The sequence below is a fragment of the Mustela lutreola genome, chromosome 5, assembly GCF_030435805.1.
Source record: "Mustela lutreola isolate mMusLut2 chromosome 5, mMusLut2.pri, whole genome shotgun sequence".
Taxonomy (NCBI): Eukaryota; Metazoa; Chordata; class Mammalia; order Carnivora; family Mustelidae; genus Mustela; species Mustela lutreola.
In genome coordinates this window covers 107,822,324-107,849,171 of record NC_081294.1, presented here as the reverse complement: position 1 = coordinate 107,849,171, position 26,848 = coordinate 107,822,324, and the positions used below count along the sequence as shown (strand labels likewise).

Genomic DNA, 26,848 nt, shown 5'->3' with positions numbered 1-26,848 from the left:
TGAAACTGTTCCATATAGGGTTGTGGGTAGTTTCCTTGAATGTATTTTTCCATTAGTCCATGTTTTGGTTACTTACATACCAAATTAGATAATTCTGCCATCACTTAATGGCATTTAAGATATAATGAGATAAGCTCTTTTGATATAGATAGGGATTTCTGTGAGTTTCTGAAGCCATTTTCGTGGAAAGCAATTTTGCCTAAAATAGAAAATAGGTTAATAAGTGGATACCAGCCAGAATCAAAACTAACAGAACAAGGGGGAAAAAGTAGGTCAAATTTTCCTATCACGTCTTTTCACTTTTAAAGTAAAAATGGGTAGGCATGAAGTCTGACTCTTCTTAAATCCCTCAAAGGCTTAGCCTTTAACGGTTGTTACAAAAAGGAGTGATATTTTATGCTTACATCAAAAGCTGCAACTCTCACCAATAGGATTTAGATATATATAAAATTTACCTACCTGAGATTCTGATTTTAAAATGCAATAGCTTTTAGGGACTATAATTTTGAATACCATGTGCAGATGTATGCAGTATACATTTGGATATTATGATCAATCTAGACTTATCAATAGATATTAAGATTGTATCTAATGACATTTTGTATATTACACTTCACTATAATTAGCCATATGGTCAACTTCAGATCAACCTGTTTTTATGGGTATAGAGAAAGAAGTTATTTTTATGTGACTGCTAAGAGACTCAGCTGCTTAAAATTGTCTAGTTCTTTTCTTACATATACTTAAACATATAAACATTAACATTTAATGGATACATTAAATTCCCTAGACTTATAGAGACTAAAAATATGGCTCAAATTTTTAATATTATTATTTTTATTGATACTTGGATTTGGGTTTCTCATTTAAATATACCCAGATGCTTTAAAATATTTCTTATTACATAATATTGTATTGTTTATATAATTTCTGGCTTTTAAAGAACCTTGAAGCCTTCCAGATTCAGATTTCCATTATTTGATACCTTTGACTTTTATTTGGGTTCTTATGTATAATTTTCGGTTTTCTGTAAATTAGGATATTCTTAAAGAACAATGAAAATGTAAATATTCCCATATTTACATTTGTAAATATTTCCTTCAAACAAGGAAGTTCTGATCCAATGGACGATCCAACCAAAGAGAGTAATTCTTGTGTTGATATTGGCCCCAGCAAAGCAAAAGTGAATTTAAAGAGATATAAAAAATAAAACGTATTATGTCCATTGTACTCAATAGAGTAAAATTTATTGAAATTTACTTAATGATTTAGTATCTTTAAAATAAAGATACTGATTTAAAATAAAAATACTAAAATAAAGATACTAAAGATCTTTAAAATAAAGATACAAATCTTACTATGTTATAGCAAGTAAGTACTCCTTTTTTTTTTTTTTTTTTTCTTTTTCCAAATAAGTATTTCAAACTAGCATTTGTGGCTTTCTTCATGTTACTTTTTTACATGTTGGGTAACTTAAAAATCAAAGAAAAAGGCATCAGGATAGTGTTACTTTTTTTTTTTTTTAAGATTTTACTTATTTATTTGAAAGAGAGAGAGAGCATGAGAAGGGGGAGAGTCAGAGGGAGAAGCAGAATCCTCGCCGAGCAGGGATCCTGTGGGACTCAATCCCAGGACTCTGGGATCATGACCTGAGATGAAACTGAGTCATCCAGGCACCCGACAGTGTTACTTTAAGCTATGTTTTCAACAGTCTAAGATATTTGTGTGCTAAGGTCAGGTGGGACCTGCCAGAGAACCATTTCTGGATGAGTTTTCTTTAGCTGGTCACATTTTGTTGTTTGCCATGAAAGTATAATGACAATGAAAATAACATCCAACCGTGCCCACTAAAGTAATTAAATTCTGTATTCTAACTAGGAAACTATTTGGAACAAAATTTTGATAATGTTATTTAAAAAATAATTGGTTACCTCCAAAGAAAATGATAATGTTGATATAATTTATATATTTCTGTGCTCCAAACTCAGGATAAGTTATACGTAGTGTATCTGAAATTAAGAGTATATTTTTAATGTCTAACTACTATTTTTATAAATAAAAACTTAATATCAATTTCAGTAATCTAAAGTAGAATTTATAGACTATAGCCAGAATGTAAATGTTTTTCAAATGCATTACAGATAATTTTTTCAAAGAAACTCTATTTCTAAATTAACTACATTTTTAGGGGTTTAGGGGTGCCTGGATGGCTTAGTCAGTTAGGCATCCCACTCACTCTTGATTTTAGCTCAAGTCAGGTCATGATCTCTCAGGGTCATGAGTTAGAACTCCATGTCCGGCTCTGTGCTCCGTGGGGTGTCTACTTGATGATTCTCTCTCCCCCTTTCTCTCTGCCCCTCCCCCAGCTCACTCACTCTTGAATAAATAAATCTTTAAAAAACAAAAACAATAAATTAACTGTACTTTTACAGATTTCCAAAGACTTTAGGATTCAGCATTACAGCATGCCTAATTCAACTTTTTATATGTTGGTATTCTATAGAAATGAAGAGGACAAAGGATTTCAAAGGCTCTAGACCTTCTTGTTATCCTATAGAATGATAAAATTTAGGTAGCTATTATTTTGAAATCAAACAACTGTATTATAGATAGTTATTATTTTGAAATCAAACAACTGTATTATAGAAGAAAAGAGGATTTTTCTTTATAGTAATCATAGTCGCTTGGATTGCATCATATCTGTATACCCTTACCAAAAAATACCTACTTCTTTTAAACTCCATATTTTGCTCTATTTTTAAATGAGGCTAACCTGATTCTACTTCAAACTATACCTATATAAAAACTTATATTCAAAATAATGCCTTAATCATAGTTCGTAAGTTATTTTCTTGATAATAATGATAGTCCTCAAAAGGACTGAGAATTACTGAACTTAAGTAGTTGTTCCTTTAAAGAAAAAAATATATATTATTTATTTAAGGGAGAGAGAGGGAGAGAGAAAGGGAAGGGGTAAAGGGAGAGAATCTCAAGCAGACTCCCTACCGAGCGTGGAGCCTAACAGAGGGCTCTATCCCATTACCCTGAGATCATGACCAGAGCTGAAATCTAGTCACGCACCTGACCACCCGAGCCACCCAGGTGCTCCTGAACTTGAGTAATTGCTCTAAAAGAATACTCACTCATATAGCCCCATTTTATTTAGCACTATTTGTGAAACCTAAAATGTTTTCAAACACAGTGGCATAATTGGGGAAAATATAGCTTATCCATGTGAATTATCATATTAAATCCTTTTAGGTCATATGAAGTTACTATCATATTAAATGCAATATAATTATGAAATAGTGTGCTGAGACTAGATTATTATTTATCAAATAATTGAAATGCATAAAAGGTATTGTTACTGATAATAAATGTAACATTTAACATTTAATTTAATGGTATTTATTTAAGTAAAATGTTTAATTATTTAACAATTTAGCATATTAGTCTAACAAATAATTTTTAAATGGTAAGTAAAATATTTTATTATATTTAATCTTACATAGTCCTGTTTTAAGCGTAATATGTCAAAATTATGAGATCATTATCAACATAACATCATTATATACAAATTTTTGCCATGATTTGGATATAGTATATTTTTATGCTGCTTTAAGATAAATATTTACCAATTTCTTTATTATATTTCATTTAACATCAAAACAACAATGTGGATTAACATCAAACAAATCAAGTGTTTTACTAGATCAATACATATCCTATGTTTTACCTCACTTTCCATTCATTAAGACATTGAATCCTGTATGTACGATTATCTTTCTAAAGTGCTAGAAAATCATCATCATCACCATTTTAAAAGGCACCCGTTTCCAGAGACAGTACAAATGCCCTTAACCTTCTCCCCTGTGCACAGTACTTGGACCAACTCCTCTCTGGCATCTTATTTTATCCCTTATTCCTCAAACAGAATTGGGGGAAGTTGCATTTGGGCACCCTGATAGAGCCCATGGACAGAATTTTCAAGCACTTCCCCATTGTTTATACCCCTGGGAAATTCCAAAACAAAATGAAAAACAGTTCTAAATAGTCCAAGTTGGATAGCTTCTATCTAACACATTGAATTTCAGGTTTAAGGTCCCTAAAATAAGAATCAAGGGACTTTTTTTTTTTTTAATTAAAAATTTCCTCTGTCTTTCAATGCAATTAGAGGGAAAAGGGAATTTTGAGTGACCCTAATTACAGAGGACCTGCTGACAGCAGTCTACTTTTTATTAAGTAGTATTTACTTAGATATACTTAATACTAAAGCATGAGAACAAGAGACCTTTTTTACTTAATTAGGCATTAAGTTTGCTTTAAAATATTCATGTCCTTTTAAGCTATAGAATACAAAACAGTATCCATCACCCTAAAATGAAGTAATATACTAACATACATTGGCATAGATTACTTCCTATTTTTCCCTAGATTTACTGTGGCTACTGTCTTGAACTGTAATTATGAAAACAAGAAATGTAATTCCATTTTTAAAAATTAACTAAATTGAAGAGGGCGCACATTGCATGGCGCACTGGGTGTGGTGCATAAACAATGAACCTTGGAAAATTGAAAAAATAAAATTTTTAAAAAAGTAACTGAATTATCAGTAGCACTATAAGATAGAGTGATATAAAATAATATACAAAGTAATATATAAAGTAATCTGTGATAGCCTATGTGGGATTTTTTTTAAAGAACCCAATTTAATCACCTTTGCTATATATTTATTTGTAGTTTAATAAGAGCAATCATTTTATGTATATTGGTATTTTTAAAATGATTTCATTTTAATTTTGAATGATATATATGTGGCAGTTATATTTATGTCATAGAATTACAGTTTATGTTTATTTCATAATTAGTGATTTTGGGGGTACCTGGGTGGCTCAGTGGGTTAAGCCTCTGCCTTCGGCTCAGGTCATGATCTCAGGGTCCTGGGATTGAGCCCCTCATTGAGCTCCCTGCTCAGCAGGGGGCCTGCTTCTCCCCCATCTCGCTCTGCCTGCCTCTCTGCCTACTTGCGATCTCTCTCTGTCAAATAAATAAAATCTTTTTAAAATTAAAGAAAAGAAAAAAGAAATAAAAAAGCTGAGACATCTGGGTGGCTCAGTCAGTTAAGCACACAACTCTTGGTTTCAGCTCAGGTCATGATCTAATGGTCCTCACATGGAGCCACACATCTGGCTATGCACTAAGCATGGAGTCTGCCTGAGATTCTCTGTCTCCATCTCCCTCTGCCCCTCTCCTACTCTCATGCTCTCTCGCTCTCTCTCTCTAAAGTAAATAAATCTTTTGGAAAAAAAGAACTCAAAAGCTATGAAAATACAGAGAGTAATTTCAGTATTGAATTAGAACTGCATGGTAACTAAATTGTAACTCATGGTAAAACTGAATTGTAAATTATACTTTATGATTTGTTATTGCTTACTGTGAACGTTCAAAGCATAAATTAAAATTTCATTTATCATATTATCTTGTAGGGGTCCAGGTGGTGGTAGACCTTGGCCAAACCCAACAAATGCCAATTCAGTGAGTATATGTATTTTTAAAATTTTCTTTGCATGTTGTAGCATTTAGCAACAAAATCTGTGGCTTTCAAAAGTCCTACAATTGGTTATATTAAGTTTCTTAAAAAGTAATCATTCCAAAAATATATTTTGCATATATATATTTTAAATATGTTTAATTTTTTAAATTATATAATTTTTTTTACTTCACAGTCTAATATAAACATGCATTCTATGTAGATTAACAGACTTCCAAAAATAAAATATGATTTAAGTATACTACAGAAGCCTTTATTTATTGTAATATATATGTCATAAAATGATTTGATCTTTTAAAATAAATGTAATAATCACTAAGTTACCAGATAATCTCAATCTCTATCAGAGTTATTATGATTTTATTTATTATATTGTTACACCTAGGTTTGCTCTCTTACTATCCCAGGAAGCAAGTACACATTTGTCCAGTGCCTGTCAGCCAAATTGGAGTTCTTATACATCTATCTACATATCTGACGTGCTGTGAATTTTACTAATATGTTTTGTGATAGCAGTTTGACTCACAGATATTTTTCTCTCTTAATAATGTCACATAAATATATGCACAAGTTGGAAACTAAGCTTTCGGTGTTAAAATTAATATGGTTTTAATTAGATGATCCTGGTGATGTTTTCCCTTCTTGACTTTGAAACTTTGAGTTTCTTTAGTACATGAGAGAGGTCTGCTGTGTAACTCTGTGTAGTGCGTGCACTGCACAAAGGTTTCTCACTCAAAGGATTCAGTACAGCTCGTGCTCCACTTGTAAAGTCTATGAATATCTTCCCAACAGGGATGCCTTTTACTAATACGCACAGAGGTAACTTCATTGACTAGCAGTGGACTTAAAGCTAAATAAACATGAAACTGATTCAATGTTCAAGGTTAATTTAAACTTCAAGACAATTTAAGGTGAAGTAAGTGTGGTATAGAAAGAATCATCCTAAATTCATTGCTCTTCTAAGGCAGAACCACTTTCTTCTCAATCAAGTAAGCAGCTGTCATATTTTTAGAGAAAAAAAATTATTTTGTCTTCCTGTCTCTTTGGTTTCAATAGCTAATTGAAATATCATTTGGGGTGGACAGAAGTGATGATCTTGCTTTCATTTGGGTCTTCAGTATACAATTTAATCTCAACGAGTCTTCCTATAATACTGTTATGCTGGATTATGTTATAATGTATCTTTATCTTATAAAATTCCTTTAGTTTGTCTATATGCTTTTGAAGAGTTCACATTTCTATTTTCTTCTTGCTATACGCCTTTCAAATTCATTCAAGATTTCACTTTAAAATGGCATCTGGCTAGCAGCTCAGGACACAGTTCTTTCAACTTGCTATTAAAATACCCATAAAGGGGTGCCTGCGTGGCTCAGTTGGTTAAGCATCTGCCTTTGGCTCAGGTCGCCATCCAGGGCTCCTGGGATGGAGTCCATGTCAGGCTCCTTGCTCAGCAGGAAGCTTGCTTCTCTCTCTGCCTCTCTCTCTCTCTCTCTCTCTCAATTTGTGTCTCTCATGAATAATAAAATCCTTAATTAAAATAAAATACCCATAAAGATACAGGAAGAAAACGATTTTTTATAACACTGAAAACTGTGACAATCTTCCTATTGCCAGAATCTGGAAAGACTTTCTATTATCTGCACATCTGTTGAAACTGGATTAAAAAGCACAGACAGTGCTCCTTAACTATGTAAGCCTTTCCACCTAAGAAGCAGGAACTCTTCTTCCTCACTGTCCGTGCTCCCTCTGCTGCCCCTTGCAGGTGGCCACGTGCAACTTCCACCTGCCACTGCCTGCCTCCAGCAGGACCACCTTTTACACAAGTGGCTGGAGACTCTCTCCCTCAAAACCTACTTAGGAAGGAAAGTGAGAATGGTGCCTTGTGCCAAGAGGGCATATTATCCAAGTAAAAATATGGCGGAGAGGCAGGAATGAAGAGTGAGTTCTGCATTATGATAATTTTTAGTTTTCATGTCCTCCACCTCTTCAGAATTTCATGGAGCCAAGCAGTGTGGATAGGAGAATGTATTCTAACAAGTCAGCAGCTCTGAATTATTTTAGACCCTAGAAAGCGGTAGGAATTAGGGTAAGAGGTGTGCGTGTGAAACGGCCATCCAGCAGTCATGGTGAATGGACACTTGACCAGCACACATGTGGTCAAGTAAGAGAGTTGAAAACAATCCCTTGTGTTAAGAGCTGTCCCATGTGAATACATCTCCCCCTCACTCGAAGAAATGTCAATAAGGAAAAAAAGTGGGGAAGGCTTACAGCTTTCTCTTCAGAAAGAGAAAGGGGGTCATCATCCTGAGTTCAGAAAAGCAAAGCATTCCTCTGAAAAAATGATTGATTTTGAGAACAAGAAAAAGAATCATAAAAAACTGATGACTTTCTGCCAAAAACATAGGGCTTACACATGAAACAAAGCAAAAAAGTATTAAAGAGGGATTTTCCCCTCTAAATACCATTGATTTTATTCTAGTGACAACTCCTCTGTACTGTTTTGATTTCCAAATTCCTCAGACTTCTTGTCAGTGTTTTTAATTATAGACACTTTTTATTTTCTATCAATATAGTAAGTCTCTGGCTCTTGAGGCCCACATTTTCAAGTAGTTGATTATTCTGTTTTTGCTGTTTCCAGATATGTTTTGTATACTGTTTTTTTCCTTTAAATGTTTATATCAGTGTAACTCCAGATTTATAGAAGAGTTGCAAGACTAGTACAAAGAACTCCCATGCACCCTTCACCCAGATTCCTGAGTGTTAAAATTATACTGTATTTGCTTTATGACTTCTATTCTCTGCATATACATATTTTTTCCTGGACCATTTGAGCTGTATTTAAGTTGTTGACATGATAACCCTTCATCCCCAAATATGTCAGTATGTGTGTCCTAAAAGCAAATACATTATCTTTCAAAACTACAGTAAAAATCAAAATTAGAAAATAAGCATTGACATCATGCTATTTTCTAATCTGCAGACCCCACTCAAATTTCACCAATTGTCTCAGCAATGTTCCTGGTAACAAAAGAAAACCCCAGTTCACTTGTTACATTTATGCATCATGTCTTTTGGTCTTTAATCTAGGACAGTTCCTCAACTTTTCTTTGTCTGTCTTAACCTTGTAGTTTTAATGAATGCAAAGCAGTTATTTTGCAGAATGTGCCATAATCTGGCTGATATTTTTTCATGATTAGATTCAGGTGATACATATTTAGTAGGAATGCCACAGTAGTAATGTGATTTTCTCAGTGCACCATCTCAGGAAGCATGTGATGGTGATTTGTCCCATTGCTTGTAGTGTTAATTCTAATCCCTTAGTGAAGAGTGGTACTTGTCAAATTTCTCTACTGTAAAATTGCTGTTTTTCCTTTTGTAATTATTGACTTGTGGAGACATACTTTGAAATTACAGTAAATATCCTCTTCTTCCTCATACTTTTATCTGCTATGTTTGGTATCCACTCATGATTCTTGACCAAACTGGTCTTTTTTTTTTTTCTCTATTGGTTTCCAAATAGCTGATTTCTAATTCTGTTTTCCTTCTCCCATTTATTAGTTGACTGTCTACTTAACAGAGACTTTTTCTTTCTTCTCCATTCATTCATTCATTCAGGTATATCAGATGGACTTGTGAGCTCTTATTTCATTCAGTAGGTTTTTGATGCTAAGATCATTCCAGATTAGGCCAGTAGGAACCCCTTCAAGCTGAATCATTTGTCCTTTGTTTGTTTATTTTAAATATTTGTATTTATTTATTTGAGAGAAAGAGAGCTTGAGGGAGAGATCACAAGCGGGGAGGGTTGGGCAGAGGGAAAGGAAACTCTCCGCTGAGCAGGGAGCCCAGTGCAGGACTCCATCCCAGGAACCCTGGGATCATAATCTGAGTCAAAAGTATACTTACCCATCAGAGCACCCGGGGCCCTCATTTGTCTTTTTGACATGTCGGCATTATTCTTTGAGCACTTGTAACTCGTTCTGAATTTTCCCGATGTTAGCCCTGAAATAGCCATTTCTTTAAGGAGTCATGGTTCCCTTTAGTGGAGAGTGATACTTAGAACCTATCAGAGTGATAGGGCTTCTAGAACCTCTCAACCAACATAACTAGGATTTAGATGTATGTTCGTGCACATATCCATACACCTCTATATCTTTCTGTATCTATCTATAGGTTAAAACCGTGATTACCCACCAGTGCTCCAATTTCAGTCCAAAACAGGGTGTATTCTAGACTTGCTTCTTTCCACTTTTCTGAAAGTTAAAAAATCTGCCTACCATTATGTATAATATATTTATTTATTATTTGCTTCATTTATATCAGTCCACAGTTTTGTCATGTAAGAGTATTTTAATCAAGGGGCACCTGGGTGGCTCAGTGGCTTAAAGCCTCTGTCTTCAGCTCAGGTCATGATCCCAGGGTCCTGGGTTCAAGCCCTGCATCGGGTTCTCTGCTCAGCGGGGAGCCTGCTTCCCCTTCTCTCTCTGCCTGCCTCTCTGCCTACTTGTGATCTCTGTCTGGCAGGTAAATAAATAAAATCTTTAAAAAAAAAAGTATTTTAATCAAAAGTTTTGGGCACCATTTTACATGGAACATAGAAGAAACATTTTTAAAGGACAATATTTTTAATTTAGAATAAAATTCTGATTTTTACTTTAAAGTTCCGTTGATCTGAACATTACAATATTGGCTTCAGATTCTTCTTTGGAAGTTTTTTTTTTTTTTTAACAAATTCACCAATGATTTTTTCCTTTTTTGTATCTTTCAAAGGAACTGGACACTTGGGTTTACCTATATAGCACGTTCTCATCATTAAGTAGGAAGTACTGTTGGGGTGCCTGGGTGGCTCAGTGGGTTAAAGCCTCTGCCTTCAGCTCAGGTCATGATATCAGGTCCTGGGATCAAGCCCCGAATAGGGCTCTCTGCTCAGCAGGGAGCCTACTTCCCCTCTCTTTCTGCCTGCCTCTTTGCCTACTTGTGATCTCTCTCTGTCAAATAAATAAATAAAATCTTAAAAAAAAAAAAAGTAGCAAGCACTATTATTGAAAATATCTGAATTATCTTTGGCTGGGGACGCTTTTGATTAAAAGATCCAGAAAAACAACCAGACTAGGATCATATTGAGAGAATGCAAATTGGATCATGTATCTGAAAAGTCTGGATATAAATTTGCTTTGGGGCACATTTGATTCCAAGGATCCAGATAATGTCATCAGGACCCAGTCTCCATCACTTACCTTTTTTCTTTGTCATGACAAGAAGGCTGTGTGGAATCCCAGATGCATATCCTCAGAGCTCTCAGTTTAGTAACTGAACTGAACTCACAACTCTTTTATCACTTAAGCATAGAAATTGGACATAACTAACTGAACTAGATTTGTTTAATTTGGGTCCTATGCTCATTCCTGAATTATGACCTGAGGTTAGTTACAATGCTCTTTCAACCTGGCCAGGTCACACAGGCCCCCACCTGAGCCCCACCCAAACCACATGGGAAAATAAGACGTATGGTTCACCGAAGAAAACTCAAGGAATTGTTAGCAGAAAAGGACATAAGCAAAAGCTACAGATGTCCAATATAACATTGTATTCATCAACTAATGTGACAGGAAAAAGAAAGAAGAAACTCCTTTAAAGAAAAAAAAAAAGAATTGCAATCTATTGTAATGATTAAGCCCAAAGGAAATGCAAATATCTTATTCCAGATAGGTTCTGCTCATTAAAAAAAAAAAAAAAAAAAAAAACCTAGAAAATTGTAGAATGTTTTCAACTTTACACTGGCATAGAGGGTTTCTTGATGTTGCCCTCCCTGTAGCTTCTAAGTGTTTTTAAACTTCACAGTTGAAGAATGCTACTAATCATTTTTTAAAAAGAAGTCAAAATCTCTAGCAACTCTGCTCTTCCCCTTGCTATGGCACCACTGTCAGAATATTTCAAAATATTTGAATTATTGGTCACAGATCTTGAAATACCTGTCTAGCTTAACCAGACAGTACATACGCCTCTGAATTTTCTCATCTGACAAATAAAAAATTCTTTTAATTCTATGATTCTGATCTTTCAGCTCTCTGATCTTACTCATCTTCATCTGTGTTTAGCTCTCTGATCTTACTCCTCTAGATCTGTGTTTTTGTCTTTCAGTTCACGTTAATATTTTGTATGGAGTCTGGAGAGGGGCAGGAGGAGATTAATCACATTGGGAGAATTTGGACACTAGAGCTGGAAAAAAGCTTGGACAAAATAAAGAATTAGGCTGTTAGTGGCTAGGGGGACAGATTGTCTGGGAAGGTGCAGAAGGTGAGTGACAAAGCAGAAAAGAGGAAAAGAGAGCCATGAGGGAAAAATCTAAACTGTATCATCGGTGTGGAAGAGAGCTATATTTTAGGAAGATAGTCTATAAAATGGATGTAATGGGGAAATGACGTTAGGGGATCATAGTTACAGGTTTTATAAAATGTTATCAGAACCTGAGGTAGAGTGGTGATCGAAGGAATGACAAGTATGCATTCACACATAGAATCAAAAACACTTGGTGATCTTTGATTTGGGGATAAAGAGAAAGAAAAAGTGGAAGGTGATTTCAAGTCTTTGAATCCAGGTATCAGGAAGAATGGGAATAACACAAACTCCGCTAAAAATAGAAGAGAAGAAGGAGGTTTAGGGGGTAGACAGGGAGCTTTGTTTTGGAATGTTAAATCTTCTACTCAATCTAATAAAATACTAGATCAAGTGTGGCGCCCAGCACAAAATGGAAATGTATTCAGTTGAAGTTTTATCTCTAGCTCTAATCTCTACTAAATTCTTGATGCAGATTTCTAAATATCTGTTGATCAACGTCTACTAGTGCCTTCAAATTCAACGTGTTGGATATTTCCCTAGACTTGCCCCTGTTCCTGAATTCCTTACATATAAATTAGTAGCACTATCACTCACCCACTCACCAAGTTGGAAAGCTAGGAATTGCCTTAACTTCTGCCTTCCCTTGTCCACCACACGTAGTTTGTCACCATGACCTGCCAAGTACATTTGTGAAAAGTCTTTCAAATTTTCTTCCTCCTTCTTATCTTAATCAGCACTGCCTACAACACTGAAATCTCTTGCCTAGACGTTTTGCAATAGACTCCTAACTTGTATTCATATTCCATGATGAACTAGAGTTATCTTACTAAAATATAAATTTGAACATGTGTCTCTCAAACTGGTGACTCCCTATTTCCTACAGCATAAATTCAGTCACAGTCTGACCGTATATGCTTATCATTTATTTCAATTTCCTATAAGTACCACACTGAGATTATATACCATTTCTCTAATAAACTATATACTCTCATTTTTCTTTTCTTTCTTTCTCCCTCTCTTCCTTCCTTCCCTTCTCTCTCTCTCTCTAATGCTGATCCTTCTCTTTATCTTTCTAGTGGTCATTTACTCTCTGTAAGTCAGCTACCCAGCTCAAATATCTTCTATACCCACATACTTCTACCTATATTGTTATATTTTATGTCTCTCGCACTAGGCTGTCAGATGCTACTGGTAACTTGCAAGAGTAAAGGTTCAGTGAAGTGCTACTAGGGGTAGGAGCCCGCCCAGATGTTCTTTTTCTTTTAATGAGGGCACCAAAGAATATGAAGTAGAAATAGTGAGTATAAGGCAAGAGCTTGACAGGACACATGGAAAGAAATTGGACTAGATGAGGTAAAAATTTTAAGTATTTTTAAATGTTTTGTTTTTAACTGTGTGTAAAGGAATCATGAAGAGGGAGAAATTAAAAACCAGAAAAGGAGCAAGGACTTAGGAGAATGAGGTAGTTGGGAATGGCTAGCTCTGGAAACAAGCGGAAAGATTATCTTTTTTTCTACCTGGATAAATTGATAAAATTCCAATCTATTAATAACAGTGTTGAATTAAAGGTGAAAGTATAGCAAGAATTTGATAGCTTTAATATATGAAAAAGGGCCAACTGACTACCAAATCAGGATTTTATAATCATCATGAAGCCCAGCTCAGGAAAGTCAGTTGTTAATTATTCAAGAATTGTTTGAGCTAATTGTTAAATCATTGGTAGCTCTAAGTCTTCCATGTGGGAATATTCACACCATATAAATTGACAAATGCTACAAATTGGGACCTTTTCCTCCCCTGAGGTTTTTTTTTTTTTTTAAGATTTTATTTATTTATTTGACAGAGAGAGATCACAAGTAGGCAGAGAGGCAGGCAGAGAGAGAGAGAGGAGGAAGCAGGCTCCCTGCTGAGCAGAGAGCCCGATGCGGGACTCGATCCCAGGACCCTGAGATCATGACCCGAGCCGAAGGCAGCGGCTTAACCTACTGAGCCACCCAGGCGCCCTCCTCCCCTGAGTTTATTGGGTTTACTGGCACACCACTAGAATGCTCAGGGCTTCCATGAAGGCCAAGCCAAAATGCTTCCAGATAATAGTGAAGAGTAGGTTGACACTGGAGGACGTGATTATATTTTGGACCTTGTCCTTTGTTTTGTGTTTCTTCCCAGGAAATCCCTACTGTGAAACAGAAAAATGTGGCTAGGGGGTGATCAAAGAGATGGAAATAAAAGTAGGCTTGGAGCACTTGGGTGGCTCAGTCGGTTAGGGGGCTGCCTTCAGCTCAGTCATGAACCCAGGGTCCTGGAATCAAACTCCATGTCCTCTGACTCCCTGGGCAGAGGAGAGTCTGCTGCTCCCTCCGCCCCCCATCATCTGTCCTCATGATCATTCTCGCACTCTCTTTCTCTCAAATAAATAAATAAAATATTTAAAAACAAAACAAAACAAAAAAACAATGTTCTACATTAGGATAATGAACTAAAAATACTGGAGAAACAAAAAGCTGACAATGGTGTGCGGGAGGGGCAGAGTCAATTTAGTAGGGAAATAATGGACTTAAACATGGAGGAATTGTAAGGGAAGAAGATTCTGGTTAGAATATAAAATAATATTTGTGAGTGACATGAGGAATAAGAAAGTGTCAGGCAAGGGAGTTGTTTAGATCTCTGTAAGTAGTTCTAGGATGTGGTCATACTCACAAATGAGGAGAGGGAAGTATATTATAAAGTGAAGGAAGGCAGTGAGGTGTATATTCCAAAGATCTATTTGAACTCAGGACTTGAACTCACGCAGGGCTTAAACTCATGGCCCTGAGATCAAGACTTGAGCTGAGATCAAGAGTCAGACACTTAACCAACTGAACCAGATACTGAACCAACACCCCTAAATTCCGAAGATTTAAAGCATGGTTAGTTAGATCATATTTTGAAAGTTGGTGATGAATGATGGTAGGCACTAGAGAGAGGTAGAAGAATTTAGCCAGTTGCTAAGGTTATAAGGAGATGAAAATTGGAGCCAACAGATAAGATGGTGATTTGGAGGGAGCAAATGTACATGTTTAAGATAAGAAACAGAAGACGGATGGTAAATCATGAACCAAAAGGGCCCTGGGAGAGCAAAGTTGTATTCAGCTACTAAGTTTAGTTAAGTGTGTACTGGCCATCAAGATCTCAGTACTCCTACTGGATGTAATCCTCATCATTAGCGATGCTGGGCAGGCTGGTCGTGACCATCTGCAGGGCTGAATTACCCAAAGGCAGAGCAAGCAGGGACCTCAGAGGCATGCAGTCCATGCTTAAGGCAAATCATGGACACCAAACAAGGAGAGAATTTTCAAATAATTTAATATTAAATATTTTCCCCTTGAATGAATTACCCACTAAAGAAAAATCATAACTTTGTCTTATTTCCTTCTTCTTACTTTCAAGTTTCATATTATCTTTGTGTTTAATTATATGGAAGGTTTTGTGATAGAGGAAGGGTTTAGGGTAAAGACAGTATCATCTTTTCACTATTCTAATGGTCCAGTTCTGGCTGTCTGCCTCAAAGAAGGTCGTAGTTTGTTGGCTTTTTCCAGAATAAGGCAAAAATATCTGCTCTGGATGTGCAGAATCTTCATGCAAGTGAGCTAGTGAGCTTCTGTGAAAAAAAAAAAAGAAAAAGAAAATATTTGGACTTAGCTCTTTTTATTAATAATCTATACTCAAGGGCCTAGTTTTAAGTACCTGTTTTCTAGTTTTCATTTCTTAAATTATGTTAGCAATGTTGTATTAATATTCTGTAATCTCTAAAAAAGAATTTGGTTAAGAGATTGATTTGAGGAGAAAGAATTTGTTGCCCATAACTGATCCCCCCAAATTAGTAGTTTTTGGAGACTTACATTAATGAAATCTTACACATTTATTACAGTATTTTCTAGTAGCTAATTAGAAAAGAAAGGGGGAAAATGTGAAGCCTGCAAACCAAGTATTGACCCATACCACATGAATGTAGTAGCCTAAAACCTGTCTTAAAAAATAATAATAATGCATCCCAGAACGCACATGAATTGGGAGTTCTATCTGTAAAGCTATTAATTTGAAAACTCTGGTTTCTGGTTTTTAGCTGCACACATATATATTTTTCTAATTACAGAATAAGTGTCATTAGAATCAAGCAGTGAGTACAACTGCTCTGAAATGAATATAAGTTGAGGCTATAATTCTGTCTAAATTCCTCTTGACCTATATCCCCTCTTTTTTATAAATTCAAGATAATGTTGCTTTTATTCGTTTTTTCGGCACTCAGATAGATACACGTGCCTTTATTCTTTGCCATCCTTTGTGATACATTTTAAAAACTTGATAAAAGTCAGAAAATAGATTCATTTTAGGTAAGTCTCCATACTGTCACATGAATCAAAATATATTTCTTTGTCCTATTCATGTTCCAGATACCATACTCTTCAGCATCTCCTGGGAATTACGTAGTAAGTACATTTGGGATTGTTTGCTCATAAGATTTGATGTTATGTTTTATTTGGGCAATGAAATAGTTGTCCAGATGTTAAGAAGAGCCCCTGTGTATTGGCCAAGAACGGAACATCTGATATGTATTGAGTTTTTCATCTGCCAACCTCACTACATATGTTGATGTTCATTAGTGAAACAGTTATCAATCTGGCCAAAATTGCCCTGAGTACTGTGTTTTACTTTAGCATATGTTTCTGTAAACCAATACAATACAGTCTGTCCAATCATGAAGAAAGCCATCCCCAGTTACACAATGATAAGCTTGAATTTGCAGTTCTCCAGGAGGATAATCTACACCCCCTCCTTCACCCCACTCACCACACACAAAGTTGAGGAAGACATTAAACTCCCCTCCCCCAACACAAAGGGAATCAGAATAATGCGTAGTAATTTAGGGGGAGGGGCTTTTGAGGGCTTTTTTATGCTTAGAAATTGAAAACACTTGTTTTTCTTCTTTTTATTATTTAGTACATGTTAGAATTTTCCACTAATTCATACACAACTAAAGGCAAATTAGCAGGTTTTACCTGAGTTCTTGAACTTACAAATGACCTTTTAACCATTATCACATTATAATCCTTGCTACATCTCAAGACCACCCTGGAAGATACATTGTAATAATATTTAGGAGTACATGCCTATCAGAAGAGAAAAGATAAAATGGTAAGAAAGGAAAACCTTTCCCTAAGAAATTTTGGAGGAGCTAGCTACCTGGGGTAGGAAAAAAGGAGAGCTTAAGAAGATTAATGAGCATTTTACTCCCCTTAGAATTAATGTTGTATGAATGTAGTAAAAAGCACACACTGTTTTGGACCTATGAACTTAGTGCTCAGTGTCCTCTTAAGCTGTACAAACTAAGAAGGTCTAACTTTTTTCACATTCTCTATGAAGCAAAAATGAAAGTAAGAACATGTGGGTAAAACCTATTTTTTTCTTAAATTGCTTGAGAATAAGCCTAATATATAATTCTATGAAATTATAGACTTTTATCTGAAGGAAACTTAAGTTGCTTATTAAATAGCAAATACATATATCATTTGAAATAATTAGTGGGCTATGTCTACACATTCAGAATGAAGTACAAATTTATCCACTTAGTAATTTACCCAGATTAATTATGGTAATTCTGAAAAATTCTAAAACCCTTTGCCTGAATTATCCATTTTGGTTGTCTGAAATAACCGAATCAACCTTAGAATCACCTAATTTCCATTTCAGATTGATTAGTAACCCACAGCATTAGTCAACATTGCCTCTCATTTCTAATTGACATGATAGCAGAAGGTTCAATACTTTAGAAGTGTTATAATTGATACCAATAGAGAAAGAAATAGCATCAGTGTGTTTTCATAAACATACGAGAATCTTTGAGTTTTAAGCTTCCTATAAAAAACCCTGATATGAAACATAAGAAAATCACAATAAACTAAATCACAAATACCCATGAATGATGCTGTTGTATGGATTTGTAAATGGCTTCTCCTTAACCTCATTATACCTGATGTGATTAAGTCATGAATAATAAATCAGTGTTACAGGCTCATTGTTTTTGGAAACTTGTCAAAACAGTCTCAACGTATTTAAGCTAAATTATATTTTGTATAATATTGAAATGATTGTGCATTCAAAGAAAATAAATTATGGAGAAAATATATTTCCTCTGTGATTTTCAAATTGAATCATTATAGATAAGTCTAACTTTTCTTCTGTTTTTCCTTATATTGTTTAATGAAATGCCTTATTTTTACTGAAATTTTGTATAATTATTTAGGGTCCTCCAGGAGGTGGAGGGCCACCAGGAACACCCATCATGCCTAGTCCAGCAGGTATTGTAATCACACTAGCCACATGGGCATTTGATTAATAGAGTAAATAACAAAAGATAAAAAATGTTATGACGGAAGGTTAGTAGTATTCATTATCTCATTGATGGTAACAGAAGTAGACTAGAGGTAGCAAGTAGAAGAAACAGGGTTCTCAAATAACCATTGTCCAATTACTTTAAGCATGTAGAAAATCCCTGTTGTGGTAACAGATAAAATCAGGATTAAAATGGTGTTAGTCTCTATGAATTGCCCAATAATTTATCCGACAAAAAGATTCCTTGAGACTGTGAAAAAAAATCCAAATCTCACAACTTAGAAAAATTCTGCATGAGTTACACATGAAATACATGGGTCCATTAGATTTAATAAGATCCACCATTATCTTACTGAGGTGGATGTAGATGTGCTTACACATCCATATGGATTTATTAGCTAATAGATTCACTATGTAGTACAGGAAGTGTTTTTTTTTCTTTTAATCTTCATAAACTAAAATACCTCAATATTTTATCAATTTGCATGATGATTTTAAATAGTTTTATCCTTTTTTTCCGAGACTTTAATATAGGCTATTAAATCCATTGTTTCTTGAGGACTCTAATGGTGGGAGTTGACATTGGTGCAGCCCTCCCTGGAACAGCTCTGGCAACATGTATCAAGAACCATGACAAAGTTCATACCACTTGCCTCCATAATCCTTCATTGAGAAATAATTAGTGATACATCCCAAGATTTATGGGGAGGGGTTCTCACTTGTCGTAATTAATAGTGAAATAATAGATACAACCTTCAAACCTAATCCAGTTTTAGTGATTTTAATAAATTAATTTTTTATGGAATATGGTATAGCCATTAAGATTATAACCAAAGAATTTAATGGACAATAAATGTTCATGATTCAATGTAATATGATCCCAATTTTATTTTAAAACATATATATAACACAGAAATGTAGAAAGTAGAAAACAAAGAAATAGGGCTTTATCAGTGTTAACTTTAGGTAATGAAATAGATGGGAAATTTTTGTAATTAGGAAAAATTTTTAATTATGTTGTACTGTTCAATTCATATGTTCTTAGCTGGTTTGTTGAAATCTAAGACATATGGAAGGTTGGAATTAAATATCATTAATCATACCAATAAATAGTAATTTTTAAGTTTTAAATCTTTTTCATTTTGAAAAGCATCAATTTGATAATTAACGCAAAATTTTGCTTTGCTTCACTAACTCTTTGGAATAGATCATAAATATTTCATGGATTTTTGTCCTCAGAGCATCATCATTGAACTGAAACAGAATTCATTCAAGATACAATTATGTGAATTGAACATCTTGCCCACATTTGCATTCTTGTATGGTGAAGTTAAATGCTTAATTTATGAAGGTAGCATGTGATTAATAAACACTTCACTACAATCTAAGAGAAAAATTTCTGAGAAACTGCTAAATTTTGCAGGTGATAAGCAATCTGATTACTTTCCATCCTTTCAAGCCAGAAATTGCCAGCAGTATGTCCTCCTAGCCTTGTGCGTACTCCTGTGGATTCATTCTTTTCAGTCATTCCTCCAATACGAAGCCAGTACCTTCCCTGCAAAAAAATAGATGCCAGAAGATACACTTTATTATAAAAGTTCCTCTGTATATAAAAAGAATTAGATACATTCTACCTTATTTCTGTGTTTTTTAGATGAAATTATGTTTTTGATAGATATAAAGAATAATAAATTTTTTTCTTTCTACCTATTTAAAATACAAAGTAAAAAACACATTTTCTTGCCAAATTAATTACTAAAATTAGTCTAAAAAATTAGTAAGGCTAATAAAGATGAGATTTCCTATGTTTAAGAAGCAATACAAGATTTTCTGAAAAACACATTTTTATGGGATAAAGTGTATTCCATTAGTTAAATCTCAGCAGATAGTTACTGTCTGAGGCACACAATATAAAATGTGATCTTTCCTTCTGTCAATGAACTTATTAGAATCTTGTTGGAAGCAGGAGGGAAGAATAAGACAAAATATTAACAGAATGCAAAGCAGAATTCAATGATGGGGGAGCATTCATTAATCTGGAAGTATCAGAAAACAAAATTTCATGTAAGTGGTAACATTTGCGGTGGGCGTAGAGTAGTGAGTGGAATTTTAGTAGAAGGAGACTGAGCAGAAGATCAGTGGAGGAAATAAGAACAGAAATATGGAGATTTAAGAGGTTAATCATATGCAGGAAAGAACCAGCAGCCTGAGTTGAGTATGATGTACATAAGGCTATAAAAATAGTCAAGGCCACAAAAGTCAATTGGGACCTTACTTAGTATAAACAGACAGAGATCTGAGGTGAGCATTTCAGCTTTTTCAGCAATATGACATATTATTCTAGATGTGAAAAATAATATTTAGATTTATGGATCACTGTTTACAAACAACTGATAAATGACATCTAACCTACTCTCTCTGTGGTATCCATTAAAATAATAAACTTTTAATGTCTACGAAGCAATTACAAAATAAAAGGAAAATTAGTTGCTCATTTCTTACTCCGTGTTTATTGCCATGAGAAAGTAAATTAATTTTATCTTCTGCCTTGAATCAGTACAAAAATTGTGAAACACATTGTTTTTTTCAGAATAGAAAGGCCCAATGCATTATATTTAAGAAAAATGTATAATTGTGGGGAAAAGGAAAACTTTTCCTAAATGTAAAATATATGGCCTTTCACTCCAGGTAATATGTTATAAAAACACATGTACTCAGAGACTTAATTAGAATTAGCTAATAGACATGAAATATAAATTTTAAAAAATACTATAAAATGTTTTATATTTTTCTATGGATATATACTATAGTTGCTTTTACTATAATGAATCAAGAATAAAATGCATGAAAAAAATTTCATCGAAAGTTGTATAGGAAGAAGCTGGCTTTTACTTCAAGCAAGAGAAATTTTCATTCCAATTTTATAGTCTTGTCCTACTTTCTTTCTTTTAGAATTAAGCAAGGATATCCCACCAGCTATTAATAATTATTAGATAAATAAAAAAATGTTTTATAAATTGGTATATAAGAAGCTTAAGGAAATAGTGAACATTGAAAAGCTACTGAATCTGAATTTTAAGATGTTTTTGTTATATTCATACATACAAATTACATAGTGAAATCTCAAAGTACCCATGTTTTTTTAAAAGAAAAGATTTACTGTAATTTTTTAGATTTTTAAAGTAATGTTCCTTTCGACCTGAGTTATTCAAGTGATTACTCCTAATATATTAGGTAACTATTCCCATTTACAACCACAGAATGATAATTTCTGAGTTGGAAAATGACATACAAGTATTTGTTTCTGAACATTAGTAATGACTCTTTCAAGTGCTACATCTATTAATATGTGTATGTGCACAGATCATCTTTGATTATTACTTTGTGTTGACTTGGGTATAAATTATAAAGAAAGAAATTAATTACATAATGTTTTGTTTCAGATTCAACCAACTCTGGAGACAACATGTATACTTTAATGAATGCAGTACCTCCTGGACCTAACAGGCCTAATGTAAATACGAACTTTTAATATATTTTGGAATGTAGTTGAAGGCTCAAACTCTTAAGTGCATTCTATTTCCTAGATACTATTTAAGCTTTCTATTGTATTATCCAGGAACTTATTAGATACCCCCCAAAATCAAACCCTTTCTAGGTTCTGGGTTGAAAAAAATGTAATACATAAAATATATAACAAAAGGTTTCATATCAATATGACCTAAATGTAAAACTGCACCTGATCAATTATAAAATGTCAGGGCATAGTTTTATCTCAAATCTTACATACTAATAATAATATTTGAAAATGACAGGTAATACATAATCATTTATATTTACCACATTTTCAGTATAACTAATTTTTTCATTGTGGTTGTTTATTTCTTTTATCCTGATTAACTTGAAATAAATTAGGAGATTTGATATGCTTGTTTTTTTTAGATTTTTGAAATCTGGACTTTTAAATATGAAGATGAAGCAGGTCTACATAAAGAATTTGGGTGTTCCTAATAAAGCATATGGTTGCGATTTTTCCATAAAAGCTTAAAGAAGAATATCTATAAGACCTACATATTAACAAACAATATTTATAACAGGGTATAATTAATAGATATATACATGTATATATGAATATAAGGTCACTAAAATGAAATAAAAATTAGAAGCTATAAAAGGAATCTTACATAAGTATACCAAAACACAGGAATGAAATAATTATTATAACTGAGCTTCCTAGCAGTGAAGACAACACATCCATCCATTATTATGATACTTGAAATATGGCCAGTCCCAGTTGAAGTGTGTTGTGAATATAAAATACATGCTAGACTTTGAGGCATTAGTATGAAAATATAATGTAAAATATTTCATTAAAGTTTTTATGTTGACTACATGATGAAATGATCATTTTGATAAGATAATATATATATATTAAAGTTAACTTAACCTGTTTCTTTTTACTCTTCAAACATGGCTGCTAGTAAATCTAAATTTACTTATGTAAGTTTGCCTTTGCAGCTTGCATATTATTTTTGTGAAGCAGTACTGCCTTCAGTTATCACTCTGCTCTTTATATAATCAAATAAATTGGTTTTCAGGAAAAAGGAAACAATTTCCTGCGAGTATAGTCTAAAAGGTGTTTCCACACTAATCTTAATGAGCATTGAATATGATAACAAACAATGTTCATTGTAGAAATCCAGCAGAAATACGGAAAAGTTCTTCATAGTGCAAATTTCATATCTTAGAACTTGATATTTGAAATGGAGGGAGTGAGAGAAGAAACCCAGAGTACTGAAGACATTTCCCTGGGCAGCTAAGCTGATATCATCCAAGTATGTTTCATTCTGGTCCTCTAACTCGATACAAAGATAAGAGATCCAAGAAAAGTAGAAGCTGAATGTGTCCCTTTTTCAAATGTCATTCTTCTCTGTCAGAGGTAGTAAAAGCAAATGCCTGCTGAGGGCTAGGTCTGTAGTTTTATGTGCTTCAAGCGTACATACCAAAAGTCTACGTGTCTTTGAAAACACTGTAGGGGCCAGATAAAAGGACTGAACCAAGTAAGTTCAGAGGGTCTTGGCCTTGCCAGCACAGGTTTCTCAGCCCAGATCTAAACAATGCTTTTAACAAAAGCTGAATAAAACAGTAAGTTCAAAGTTAATTTCTTTAAGCTATCATTTGAGGTATATATATATTCATTCTAAGTTGTTTACTGAAAATCAATATGTGTGCTTGAAGGCAACAAAATTGTAGTCATTATCCTGGGAAAATGAACAAGCATGTGGTTTGTATGATCCTGGTGATGGAAAGCCTTCTTCCTTCCAAACCAACAGGGATACATAGATAGAGATTAGAGATTATATATACAGTTACATGTTGTCTGCTGAGGGCACCTATTTTTCTCCCAAAGGGCGGTATGACTAACAAAACACCACTGCCCCATCTGCACACATAACTGTGCACAGACACACACACACCACATTCAGTATTCTGTACCATACAACACAGAAGAGATGCTTTTGGCATGGGAAATTTTAAGAGCGAGTGTTTTTCAATAGGTTATTTTAACTGTAAACGCAAGATAATTATAGGTAACTTGTCTTCACACAGGGTTTAGATTTCCTTAGGAGTATTCCGGGGAGATAAGGAAAAGACTGAGTGGGTGGGCCATGGGCTCTTCACCTGCTCTACCACAGTAGGTCAGCTCTCACCTGTTTCGTACTGGGCTTCCAGCTGAAAATAAAATAATCCCACTACTTTTAGAAATGTCAAGTACAACTTCTGTAGAATGTCCAGTTGTCATTGAACTGACATAGTTGAGACTGCCAAGAATTAACTGTATTGAGCTGCCCCCTCAGTACGCTGAGCTAAATGTATTTAACCTGCAAGATGAAATTATTTACTATGTCCATTTGAACGAGGATAGTTTGTCTGCTAAGAAAAATGTTAATGTTGGCATAAGAATGTTGAGTTATTCTTATTAACAAACCAATACTTTTAGCAGCTTCTTAAGAATCATCTCTAGTTTATAATAGCAAAATCTATCAACGGCATAGAAAAGACCACTTATCTTCTCATTTGCACTGGAATGTATGTACTTTCTAGTTGAGGATACCTAAACAAAAATTGGGATATGAATGAGGATTAGCCTGAATTTCCAGAACCTGGAGAAGATGGTATGAGGGAAGTGGGGTGGTCCAGTTGAGAATCTCTAAGGCTGGAAAAAACCTCAAGTACTTGAAAATGAAAAGGAGTTGTGGAAGTAACTTCTCATATTAAAGATTAGATATTGTAACATGGAGATAAACAGTTGTTTTCAATGTGATCATAGTAATTTTCTTCATTTTTTAAATAGTTTCCAATGGGCCCCGGGTCAGATGGTCCCATGGGTGGATTAGGAGGAATGGAGTCACATCACATGAATGGCTCTTTAGGTAAGGATATTAAGTTTGATGTTTAGAAATCAAAACAAAAACCTTAATTCTACATAGTGGATATTATAGTTTGCACAGTGCTTTCGTATACAACAATCTATTTTTAAATGTTGCAACTTTCACTTCAGACTGATATTTGGCAGTATATAGGTTATGATGACTGGAGATCATTTGAAAATCAAGAGAGTAGAATTGCTCTCACCTAGCTCTTATTCATAAGTGTTTACTATAACCTATCAAGGTCTGGGTGTTTTATGATAAAAGGAGATACTGCTGCTCTGGGCAGTATATCTGGGCAGATAAAAGGAGATACTGCTGCCTCCCTCACCTGGAGGACTACAGTATCTTCCCAACTGGTTTGTCTCTGAAGGTATAGAGATGGTCTCAGAGGAACTTAGGTTCTCTGCAGGAATTTAACTTTTTCTTTATATTTTTAATTCTCATCTCTTTTAAAAATAAAATCGGTAATCATATTCTGAATAATCTGAAGGATTCTCTTAAGAGAGAACGGTGGAACATACCCTGCATTTGTCATAAAGCTGATTTCTAGTACTGTGACTAATTGTTGGACACGGACTTCATAATGATGCCTTCTCACCGAATGAAGCCAAATAGCTTCAAGGTGAAATGCAAAACCAAAACCAAAAAACAATCGCATTTATGTTTATATATGTTTGAGTAACATTATCATAAGCTAAAAGTTGAATGGGGATAGAAGCTTATGATAATTTTCTTTCTTTTGGAAAAGGACCACCTTTTACTTAGGTTGGAGTAACTATGCCCGCAAGTAACTTAGGTTATGCACAGATTTCACAACTCTAACCAAATGCCATCCTCTAATACTCTAAAAAGGACTGTAACTTCAATAATCAAGAAATTATTTGTAACATGTTGATAGATTTTTGAGCTTTTAAGGTCCATACTTATTTTACATACATAATCTATTTTGCCTAGATTTCAAAGTCTTAATTTGCACTCTCCAATTATGATAGCCACTAACCATGTATGACTATTTAATTTTAAGTTTAAATTAAGTAAAATATGAAGTTTACTTCCTCATTTGCTCTACCACATATCAAATGTAAATAGCCACACAAAGCTCCTGGCTACCTAATGGACAGCATAGAGACATCTCCATCATTAAACAAAGCTCTACTGGGCAGCACTTATTCTAGAACTTTATTTTTTCCTTTATTGCAATATAATTCACTTTCCAATCTTTTCATTTGAAAATTATTCACAAAAGGTGACATTTGATCCAGTTAGAAGATTTTCAGTTATATTATTCCCTATAATAGAATTTGCAGAAGAGTTTCACATAGGCTTAGCATGTGGCTTATTACTTTTATAATAAACATTGTTGTACATATTTTTGTATACATAATTACATATATACTCAATATTTAATAATTTATCTCTGTTTGTAAGCACTATTTTGTGACTGTAACTGTTTTCCTATTAAAATAATATTTTTATGCCAAGAAAATTGTTAAAATAGTTAAAAATAAATCTAATATTGTGGCAAAGGTCTGATCATTGTTCCTTGTTATCTAATGTCTGATTCCATTTCCTAAGCAAGAAATTACTATTGATTGTTCACTTCTGCCAAGAATCAACATAAAATTTTTTAAAATTTTGGGCCACCTGGGTGGCTCAGTGGGTTAAGCCTCTGCCTTTGCTTTGGGTCATGATCTCAGGGTCCTGGGATGGAGACCCGCATTGAGCTCTCTGCTCAGTAGGGAGCCTGCTCCCCGCCCCCCCACTGCCTGCTTCTCTGCCTACTTGTGATCTCTCTCTGTCAAGTAAATAAATAAAATCTTTAAAAAATAAATTAAAAATTTTTTAATTTTATAAATTTTATGAAAATCTTATGAATTAACATAAAATTATAGTGCGTTTTGAAGACATTCTTACTTTTGATAGATTGCCGTGAATATTGATTGCTGTCAAATTTTTAATTTGACATATAATATAGCTCAGAATATTATTAGACATTCTTATAGATGCCCATTTTATATTTTATCAGCTTTAGAAGTATCATTTCAGAAAATATATTTCTTTCTCATGTTCTCTATAGACATACACATATGTACATACATTTTAAAAATTTGAATTGAATAGGATTTAGAAATGATCTAATATTTTCATTTTCAGGAAT

The 26,848-nt window shown here is 34.1% G+C and overlaps 1 protein-coding gene across 5 annotated transcripts in view; it reads left to right on the top strand.

Annotated features, from left to right (window-relative positions):
• SSBP2 (single stranded DNA binding protein 2) overlaps positions 1-26,848 on the top strand; it is a 297,510-nt gene that overhangs the window by 255,244 nt on the left and 15,418 nt on the right. For all 5 annotated transcript variants that reach the window (XM_059175382.1, XM_059175383.1, XM_059175380.1 and 2 more), the window contains 5 exons: positions 5,487-5,535; positions 16,318-16,353; positions 18,168-18,222; positions 21,700-21,770; positions 24,612-24,690. In XM_059175382.1, the coding sequence (XP_059031365.1) occupies positions 5,487-5,535; positions 16,318-16,353; positions 18,168-18,222; positions 21,700-21,770; positions 24,612-24,690 (290 nt within the window). The remainder of the gene's footprint in view (positions 1-5,486; positions 5,536-16,317; positions 16,354-18,167; positions 18,223-21,699; positions 21,771-24,611; positions 24,691-26,848) is intronic.